The following is a 10,570-nucleotide window of genomic DNA, read 5'->3' as shown; positions in this document are numbered from 1 at the left end:
TCATGTTGTAACAATGAAATGTGGAAAAGGGAGGTGAATACTCATGAGAGCCACTATATATTGTTATGGCCAGTAATGTGCCTGTGCGACCACTCCTGTGTGGATCCTTGTCTGTCCACCCTGGCTGCATCAGAGAGTCTGGCATGCTCCTCCCTGCCTTTCCCCTGTCTGGTCTCTCTCAGTGTACAGTTCATGTTGTTCTTTTCAGAGCATTCGAACCAACACTGCAATAAAAGAGCCCAGAGAGTGGTCACATACTTTCATACCCACAACGCTCAAAAGTTTTACAATGGTGTCAGAAGCGGGAGTATGGAGCACCTCTGGCATTGTGGATGACTGAAGCCGACAAGCTAAAGGAGCGCATCCCGCGTCGCTTCAGAAGATGCGAGGAAGAAGAAGCCAGAAGTAATCCCTTCTGGAGCCTGACAGGGAACCTGTTATCCAAGTTTTCCACTCAACGTTCAAGGGGAATTAGCACTGCAGGCATTTTTGAAAGCGCTGAGCACCGCCATGTCTACTTAGCAGCCCCAGTCATGTTAGACAAAGCCGTGATCCCTGCTATGTGGGCAGACCCTGTGTTTGGGGGGGTAGAATTAAAATGGAGAGCCTTTCCGTGCCACACAGAGGGAAACCCCACTCTCACCCTCCCTGTTATCACTTCCAGTCCAGTAGACAAAAAATAGGAAATCAGGTTAGTGCATTTAATACAATACCTTTATTTCACACGTGGAGAAGAACAAATACATTGAAACGATACAAAAAGTCAGACTTTTATACAGAAAATTAATAATTGGTAATAATTAAGTAATTTCTGTTATCTTTTAAACAAGCTAAACCGAAGATATTTATTCGTGGATGACAGTTCCCAGGCTAAGAGACACTTAAATTACACAGTCTGACAACGTCTCCCCGATGCACATAATTCTTAGAGTCCAAGGTACCTCCTGGCCTGACATATAATATATAATATAGACTTATCTTCTTTAAGTATACAGGCTGAGAAGCCTTGCTATAGAGAAATTCAAATCTTCCTTCCACAGTGCAAATCTTGATGAATACAATACAAAAATTAAAAATAAAAAAGGAAAAATTAATAATCAACCTTCAGCTGAGGGAGTTGCTTCTTTCACATTTTGTGAGGGATCTGAAAGAGACAACATTGTTTTAGTTTTAGACCACAAAGCCTTAACTAAATACGTCCATGTTTGACCAATTAAATGAAACACTACAAATAGATTACGTTTTAATATTATACTAGTACAAAGCCTTTACATTTTAGACGATGAGCTTTGCTTTTTTGTCTTGGAAAATATTTTGTGTACACAATAATAATTCCACTGCAACCACAGCTACTGAATTACCTGGTAGTGCAGCAGCTGGTGCCTGGTTTACACTTATGCTATATCCAAATACATCTGAGCCTTGTATAACAGGAGCAACTACATTACTGTGATTATATGCCCCTATATTTGAGCCAATTGCAGACTTGCTTTTGGAGGAAGGTTCAGCACCAACAGCAGCTAAAAGCAAAAGAGAAATATATATAAAATCAGGAATAACACATTCATTTATCATTTAAGATTATTCCCATCATCTTTTTAATGCTTCATAATTGACAAACCTACATTGAAAATAACACCTAATAGAAAGTATTAATGTCCTTAAATGGCAGATAATGCAAAAACATTACCTGAAACTTAAGTGTACCATATAGTCCAAAACTGCAGTGCACAGACACACTGGGACAGATTAATGTATGAAAACTAATATACAGAATTCAGCCCTCCAGCATTGTCAAACAATTAACTAGGATCTAATTAAAACAATACAAATTAAAGTAAAATGAAAATTAGTTGTACAGTTTACACAAGGTAGATAAATTAATTGTTTAATTATTTAGAGGGCAGATGGAAATAAAACTTGATTTAAGTTTCAATACTACAATCACTGCTGCAAAACATTCTGCCTGATGTGATGTATTCTCCGATATGTCTGTATATAATGTATGACTGTATTTGTAGGTATAGTATATTTATATTTAAAAACTGTAGTTGGAGACATCTGATTGGACAGGAACAGCAGGGAACAGCGGAGTTGAGTGACGGGGACGAGAACCAATCACAGTGGGACACCTGTGTACAATAGGGATAGGAAGACAACAGAACACAGAGCACACGCCAGTCGCCAGTATGTACGCACACAAGGCACGTAACAATGTAGTACTCACATGGTGTAGGCTGCCTGTTGTTTAACCCACTGGAAGTTGAGCTTTGTATGTTCACACTCATGCCTTTCACTGTTGAAGATGTAATTACACCGGTAACAACATTACTGCCCCCATCAGCATGCACAGCCTGATTAATTGACCCTGCAAACACAAGTTTTATATTTAATTTAAAATATTTATGAAAACATAATCCAAGACATACAAGACAATGCTGAAATCCCATAAATGGAATTCAGACATTCCTCTCCATAAATTAGTACAGTGACATAATTCTGTACAAAAGAAGTGACATTTGTAGTGACTGAAATCCCTGCATTGGTTGTCCCTTTTTCTAAATATTTTGTCCAGCAGGCTTATCATTTAATTTCTTAAATTCTTTTTTGTTGTCTTTAACAGTTAAAATATCACACATAGAAATTTCCAAACATTTCAAATTTTTTATCAAAATTCAGGTGCAGATACTATGTGGGTTCAGACTTTTTCCAAGAACATTGTATAGTACATTATAATAAACTATGTATCAGTGATAATTTTGGAAGACATTTAAGATTTAGTTTTAGTCTTCTAACTAAAATGCTTATTAGTCTTAGTCACATTTTAGTCATTTCATCTTCCACTAGTTTTAGTCAACGAAAACTCCTGTCATTTTAGTCTAGTTTTAATCTGTAATTTTTAGTCCATGTATTTTCTTTTACCTCATTATTAGCATAATGCATCATGCCTGATATCAGATGTTTACACCAATTTGCCTAGTTGATGGATGCAAAACATAAATAAATTGATTGACTGTTAATTTTAAATGTATTTGAAATCAAGTCAAACAGCTCCTAGGAACTTCATGGTCACTTTTCAAATTACTGTAATTCAAATTCTCTTAAATTTGAGGTCTCTCTTGAAAAACAGATGTTTTGAAGAAAGAACAAAGTTACAAGAACAAAACAGCCTTCCGTGCAGTTTCTTATTGGTGGTGAACCTTCTCCTAAAAACAAAACATAAAACAAGTGAACCAATAAAGTGCTGCTACACAGTATCTTTGTTCATTTTTAGAAATGCACTTCTTGAAAAGATGCGTCTTGCTCTGTTGTATCGTCCCCTGGCGAGGTCACCAGTGACACTAAACACCCTATCTGAAAAGTTCTGCGCAGATCTGCAGAATCCCATCGATCCCATTGGTGGAGCAGCGCAGAGCTGCACAGAACTGTGGAAATCTGTGCTACACGAACGCGTTCAATGACTAAAGTCTGCGTGACGTGAACGCACCCCATGTAAACATGCCGGCATTCTGGGTATGGTAGTTTTCTGTAGGACGTCTGCTTACAGGCGTGCAGTTATGGATAAAAAGGGGTGAGATTAAACAGTTCGAAAAAAGAGTACAACAGTTGTAGGTCACTGTAGGATTTAATAAATGGCTGTTTGAGATCATTGTCGGACATTAAGAAGTATTCAATCTAAATCAAAGGAGACAGTAAGTGACCGGGTTTAACTTCTGTAGCTACTGTATCTGTTATGATTTATTAATAGCTCTATTGGGGTTTTAGTCAGTGGTGTAGTCTACCTGTTATACAGTCATATGCCGTATGCCCACAAGAAATTAGCAGTAATACGTAATGTTCCTTTCACAATAAATAAACAATACATTTACTATATTAAATACGTTTACATTTCAATTTAGCCTTCGGTTTCTTCTTTCTGTGTTCAACAAATACGAAAATCACGTGTGGCCTTTAATAAGTAAGCAAACTGAATGGGAGGGGGCGATACCCGATATGTCAGGTGACAAAACATTTTCAGCTCAGGTTCCATGCCCCAGATGTGCACGCTACCAACTCTAGCTACTTGCTTAGCATAGCCTACTAGCTAGTTTTTGTTGCGTGCATCTGTGCAGCAACATGAAGTGAAAACAGCAAACACTTGAGAGTTTTAATACAGCCTGTAAGGTCTGAAATCGAAAATGTTACTGTAATAAATATGATGATTATGATTATGACTATGATATGATGCATAGCAGTGTTAATTTCATCAACAACCTATTTTCAGTGACAATAACTATGACAATAACGAGACGACATTCTGTGGAAAAACTAAATAAAAATAAATGCCTAAATGAATTGACTAAATTAAAATTCAATACAAAACGAATTGACATAAATACAATACAGTATTTAGCAAGGCAGGGAGCTGTTTCATGGTCCAATCATAATCCTGCATGTCTTGTGCAGAAATGCGACATCCTCAGTATAATTCTGTCATTTGAATGCTTAGAAAAGGCATTTAACTAGATGTGCCTCAGCCACCGAGGCACTTTTTAGCTCAGTCACGGCGAACCGTAGTTACACCTGCATGTGTGATGGCTGCAGCTCCGGACAATGTATTGCCCCGACCTGGACTTGGTCGTAAAAAAGTTTTGTATGGGGATTCATTTTAAATACAACCCTGATAAAAACAAAACCGTACGTGTATGCAAGACCAGCAAAGCCGGGGAAATTAGTTGAATTGTGGTCCCATGCTCTCTGGGAAGTACACATCGAACTTGAAAGACATGAAGGCTCACCATGCACAAACATATTCCTTGGCGAGGAATGTTTTCCCATGTGTGAATTAATGATTTAGCTATTTGTTACTTTTTTGTAAGGGAAATACTGGTGTCGTCAGTTATAACAATGAGGGACACTCACCAGTTATCGGTCTCTAACGAAAATAATGCATTTTTATGGTTATACCTTGGTAAGATTTTTACTACCGAATTGAGCTTGTTGATTTAATTTGTTCACCGTAAAACTGTTAATAAAATGTAATTATTATGATGAATGATGGTTTCTCATGGGCTTTGGCTCAGTGGGCCAGCAGTCGATCTCCTCCCAAAAAAGCCCTACAGGAATTGTATGCAGGGATCTTCCTGTACATTTTCAGATAATTCATCACAGACAATAAGTCACCGATAAAACATTGTGATCAACAAGTTTTCCATTAGAAATCACTACTTATAGTTACCAATTAAGGCCAAAATATATCATAAGCTGTGGTAAAAATCAACAGTACAATAATAAATCATAAATAACAGAAACATTACATATTCCCTTAAAAATTACATCAATAAGCCCCCTACAGAGCTATTATTAAATCATAAATAACAGATACAGCTTCTGGGCTGCTGGAGCTGGAGTTCTATACCCTCAATGGTCTTGAGTTCAGCATGAAATCTCTCCTCCAGATCCCGATGGCTCTTCAGAAAATCTCTCAGCCTCTGCAAGTCCTCCAGGCTCTGTACAAAAGCAATGCAAAACACATACTAGAGTGCTTCAGCAAACAGGTTGCTAAGGTGTTCCCTCTACATGTGCTGTATAGTCCACAGAAATGTAAAGGCAATGTCTGCTGTACCTGCTCGGTGTGGGGTTCTCCCCCTCCAAAGTCAAGGAGCAATTCCCTCAGCAGCTCGGTCTCCACTTCGCTGATGTGCTGCTCACTCCCTGGCCCATCAGTGCTGTCCATTCCAGGGACGTGAACCGACCAATCCACAGACAGCATCTGTGCACAGAACAGAGGACAGTGCATGTAGACGGTGGGGTTAGGAGCTCCCCACTAGGGATTGGATCCACGACGCACAGACTGATTTACATGAATTCTCAGATCTACAATACATAGCTGGACAAATTGTGTGGATAAGACATCCTTCCTCTTCCAGGTCTTGATTCAGTTGCCAATTTAAGGTACCTCTAAAACCAGCCGGCACTCAAGACCCAGAATTGCCTGCCCCTGCCTTGGGGTGTGTGTCCACTGACAGCAGATCTTAAAGGTAGAGCTTCCTTTACCCCCCCTGCAGCATCCCCACACTGAGGACACTGCTGCTCCCTCACCTCCTTTATCTCTTGAGCGGCTGTGGCCACCCCTGGAACCTGTCTCAGTGCCAGGAGCAGACTCTGTAGTTCCCTCTCATACTGTTCCATCCACTGGGCAGACACCCTCATCTCACACGAGTGCATCAGCTCATTGCGCCTCTGTATCACCTTGGGCGGACCACAAAGAGATAACTATACACATACATACAGTACACACAAGGTTTCTCATTAAATAAGACATCCTTTACCTTCTTAGATTAAGATTAACAACTGGCTAAAACAAGCATAATTTGTCACAAAACTTACAAGCTGTAAAGGTTTTCAATTCAAGATTCCAGTTTGTGTTTATCGACTCCCGCCACTAGGAAGCTGAAAATGTCAGCAAAGATAGGTCACACAAAGAAGTGCACCAGCGATTATAGATGCACTGAGAATAAGGTACCATGTGTAAAAGTAAAGTGGATGAATACATTGTCACATTAGATCTGGGAAAAATCAGATTAGGGTCCCTCTTCAGAATAACTAGTATTTACATAATCCTGACAGCGATCTTATATTACCTGTCGGACTTGCCGTTGATCTACGTTGCTGAAGTGGTCACAGAAATTGATGAGATTAAGCAGCGCTGCAGCATCGCACTGACTGGCTCCGGTAACGTCCATCTGTCCACGCGGCATGTAGGCCTGCAGAGAAGATAGCTCTTTGGTATGAATGAAAGGTGAAAACTAAACCAAACCAAGCCAAGCCAAACCACAGTGCCTGAAGAAACATTTTCCAAACTGTTCCAAGAATGTTACTTGGTCCTCTCATTGTCCTTTCCACACCCAACGCTTAACTAGTTACTTTAACCAATTAGTCACTTCAATGGACCAGTTGACCCCCTTGCATAAATCTAATGCTGGTGGTGATTTAAAGGGACCTAGAAAAATGTCTGTCCTGACTTGTCACCGGTAGATGTGCAGAGCCCTTACCTTAGCGATCTCCCAGTGCTCACATGGCCACAGCCAGGGCTTGCAGTTGCCCCAGTTAATGATCCCTGCTCTGTTGGTGTGGTGCCTTCGAATCTCCTTCTTCCATTCATTACACAGAGAACAGAGTGAGTTCAGCTGAGAGGAGTTCAAAAACAAGTTACTCACACAACATAGTGAACCTTTGGAGATGAAGTACAGGTTTCAGGGGTAACTTTATTTGTCCTAATACATTTTATACAAATAGTTTATTTATAATGTAGGAAAGACTTATCCAGCAAAAATGTTCTTCATTGCAAGGTCAGAGTTTGTTGAATATTACTGCTATGAGTTAAGGGACTACGAGAAACGGATCTTTTACAGACGTGCTCAAATGTGTTGGTACCCCTCCACAAAAAACGAAGAATGTAGAATTTCCTCTGAAATAACTTGAAACTGAGAAAAGTAATTGGCATCCACCATTGTTTATTCCATATATAATAGAAATCAGACTTTGGTTTTCATTTTGTTTTTCAACATAATATTGTAAATAAAACAAATGAAAATGGCATGGACAAAAATTATGGGACCTTCAACCTAATATTTTGTTGCACAACCTATAGAGGCAATCACTACAATCAAATGTTTTCTGTAGCTCTCAATGAGACTTATGCACTTATTAACAGGTAGTTTGGCCCACTCTTCCTGAGCAAACTGCTCCAGCTGTCTCAGGTTTAATGGGTGCCTTCTCCAGACTACAGGTTTCAGCTCTTTCAATAGATGTTCGATAGGATTCAGATCAGGACTCATAGAAGGCCACTTCAGAACAGTCCAATGTTTTGTTCTTATCCATTCTTGGGTGCTTTTAGCTGTGTGTTTTGGGTTATTATCCTGTTGGAGGACCCATGACCTGCGTCTGAGACAGAGCTTTCTGACACTGGGCAGTTCGTTTTGCTCCAGAATGCCTTGATAGTTTTGAGATTTCATTGTGTCCTGTACCGATTCAAGGCACCCTGTGCCAGGTGCAGCAAAGCAGCCCCAAAACATATCCGAGCCTCCTCCATGTTTCACTGTAGGTATGGTGTTCTTTTCTTTGAAAGCTTCATTTTTTCGGCTGCGAACATAGAGCTGATGTGACTTTCCAAAAAGCTTCAGTTTTGACTCATCTGTCCAAAGGACATTCTCCTAGAAGGATTGTGATTTGTCAATATCCAGTCTGGCTTTATGTTTTTCTTTCAAAAGTGGAGTCCTCCTGGGTATTCTTTCATGGAGGCCACTTTCCCTCAAGAAGCAAGGGATGGTGTGATCAGAAACTGACGTACTTTCACGTTCAGCTTGTATCTCTTTGGCAGTTATCCTTGGTATATTTCTGTTCAATCTGGGGTCGATTTTCCTCTTGCAGCTGCACCCAGGGAGGCTGGCTACAGTTCCATGGACCTTGAACTTCTTAATGATATTTGCAACTGTTTTCAGAGGAACATTAAGCTGCTGGGAGATGGTCTTGTAGCCTTTACCTTTACCATGCTTGTCCTCAGACAACTCTCTCCTTTGCTTGCTCTGGTCCATGTTCAGTGTGGTGCACACAGTGATACCAATTTATTATCTTTTCTAAGGGGTACCAACAAATGGGTCCAGGCCATTTCAGAATATCTTTGTAGAATGAACAATAATGCATCTCTTTTCACAGCTTCTTTGCTTTATTCTATGACATACCAAAGGCATGCAAATATATATGATGCAATAGCTTTTACTTTCATCACTTTTCAGGAGGAATGAAACATTATTTCAATGAGCTGTAAGGGTACAACAAATTTGAGCACGCCTGTGGGATTCAATAAGTATAGGTATTTAGGCTGCCTCCCCAGAATGGCCAATTTGTTTGCCACACGTGCCTCTCAACAACTTGTTCAGATTTGATTTTTCGTAGTCATTTTGATTTTATCTTCCGTTCATTTTATGAATATCACCTTCATGTTCATATTTTCCAGTTGTGGATTTTATAATTGTTTTCATACTTGTTTAAAAAAAATGCTTTGCACTAGTTAGAAAAAAGCTTCCAAACACCCAAGATAGTACGAACCTGAAACCAAAATAACAACAAAATACAAGAATGAACATTGCCGGTCCCCACCTATTGCCCCACCTAAGTCTCAAATGGGGGAAACAATGCAAACCACGTAGCATATACAGATCACTGTCTATTAATAATGTATTTTTTACAACAAACGTGGTAAATAATGAAAAATAAGAAAATGTAGTACTTTAAACTCATGGGCTCTGTTTAAATGTATTAAATAATGAACGGCTTCCCAGGAAAGGAAGCCGCCTTAATGGAGTGTCTTGAAGGTCTGCGCGAATCTGCGCTGATCCACCAATGGCATCGGTGGGATTCTGCAAATCCGTGCAAAACTGCGCAAATGTGCGCTACAAGAGCGGACCCCAGTCAATCTCGTCCTACCTGGTTGCCTTTGGGTCTGCAGCGGATCTGGCATCGCTTCTCTCTATTCAGCGCAGGGTTACTGTTGATCAGTCTGCCGTGGAAGCGTCTCATCTGCTCATCGATGAAGCCCTCTAACCCGTCTCTCAGTTTAAGGAGGCAATAGCCTGCCTTCAGCCAGTTTTTGTACCCCGTCTCATTCAAACGGGCGCTTAATTCCTCATACACCATTTCGTCGTTTAATAAACTCGGTGCAGTGCTCCTTCTGACCACGTCGGACAAAGCAAACGCGCACTTTACCAAGAAAGCTTATTTAAACAATACATACCAATAAGGGTGGTTGTTTTTTGTTTTGTTTGTTATTTCTCACCGCATTTCACAACTTTTAATACTACACAAATACGTCCCTGATGTAGTTAGTTTTCTCTTGCATTTCATTGTATAGTTCCTGTTTGTGAGGAATTCATATTTACTTTACGTCACGTAATGCAGTGTGACGCATCCTGGGACTTGTAGTCCTGCCTTTTACAGAGGCTCTTGGTTTTGCTGCTACACACTTATCGCATTAAAAGAGTTCTGCGTTTAGAGGTACAGTGTGAATTTAGTTGCAGTTTTTAGCTGCATTTGAAAACCAGCTACTCTTTTTGGGGGAAAAACACTGCTATGTTGGCATTTAGCCTTGAGCAGCTGGCAATAGCAGTTATCTTGTATCTTTTAGCATCCAAACAAAACGATCATTGCTGAATGTTGTGTGCAGTTTAAGCTATTTTAATGACTGACCAGTACTACACACCTCTATCTCACCTTCCCATTCTCGTGTGAAATCAATGCGAGTCAATTACTTGCATTAAAACACAAATATATATACAGAATGCAAAATGTATTAAAAGTACTAGATGCAATGGCCTTCTTAAGAATAATGTGAAGTTTAATCTCACTTTGTGTTTTGTGTTTGTAATGAAACGATCAAGCCAATTTTAATATTGAACAAAGTTCAAATATAACCTTTAAAACGAATGCTGCAAGTCTAAGAAAAACTGCCCCAAATGTAGAGTTTGCATGCCCTTTTGTTGAAATGACACAGACGACGGACCTCTCACATGAAAGGATCACACACACCAGA

General features: G+C 39.8%; 1 protein-coding gene across 2 annotated transcripts; it reads right to left on the bottom strand.

Moving 5' to 3' along the window:
- Positions 1 to 696: 696 nt before the first annotated feature.
- Positions 697 to 9,914, bottom strand: LOC136751339 (uncharacterized protein CXorf38 homolog). Of its 2 annotated transcripts, none has more exons than XM_066706875.1 (9): positions 9,469 to 9,914; positions 7,035 to 7,169; positions 6,624 to 6,746; positions 6,082 to 6,231; positions 5,606 to 5,752; positions 5,399 to 5,489; positions 2,228 to 2,368; positions 1,362 to 1,520; positions 697 to 1,144 (listed from the first exon to the last, which is right to left on the bottom strand). In XM_066706875.1, the coding sequence occupies exons 1-9, from the start codon at positions 9,676 to 9,678 to the stop codon at positions 1,098 to 1,100; spliced, it is 1,203 nt and encodes a 400-aa protein (XP_066562972.1). In that variant the 5' UTR covers positions 9,679 to 9,914; the 3' UTR covers positions 697 to 1,097. The 2 variants fall into 2 exon arrangements, with proteins under 2 accessions (XP_066562972.1, XP_066562973.1); XM_066706876.1 differs by having other exon boundaries at positions 7,035 to 7,133.
- Positions 9,915 to 10,570: the final 656 nt, after the last annotated feature.

This window comes from Amia ocellicauda, chromosome 6 (genome assembly GCF_036373705.1).
Source record: "Amia ocellicauda isolate fAmiCal2 chromosome 6, fAmiCal2.hap1, whole genome shotgun sequence".
NCBI lineage: Eukaryota > Metazoa > Chordata > Actinopteri > Amiiformes > Amiidae > Amia > Amia ocellicauda.
Note: the sequence above shows the minus strand (reverse complement) of the source record. Positions and strands in the feature narration are given on the sequence as shown.

Coding starts and splice junctions, on each gene's coding strand:
- LOC136751339 (XM_066706875.1), bottom strand. CDS start 9,678: ATGGTGTATGAGGAATTAAGCGCCCGTTTGAATGAGACGGGGTACAAA. Junction 5,753..6,081: donor CCGCTCAAGAGATAAAGGAG/GTGAGGGAGCAG, acceptor TTCTGTGCACAG/ATGCTGTCTGTGGATTGGTC. Junction 1,521..2,227: donor CAACAGGCAGCCTACACCAT/GTGAGTACTACA, acceptor TTTTGCTTTTAG/CTGCTGTTGGTGCTGAACCT.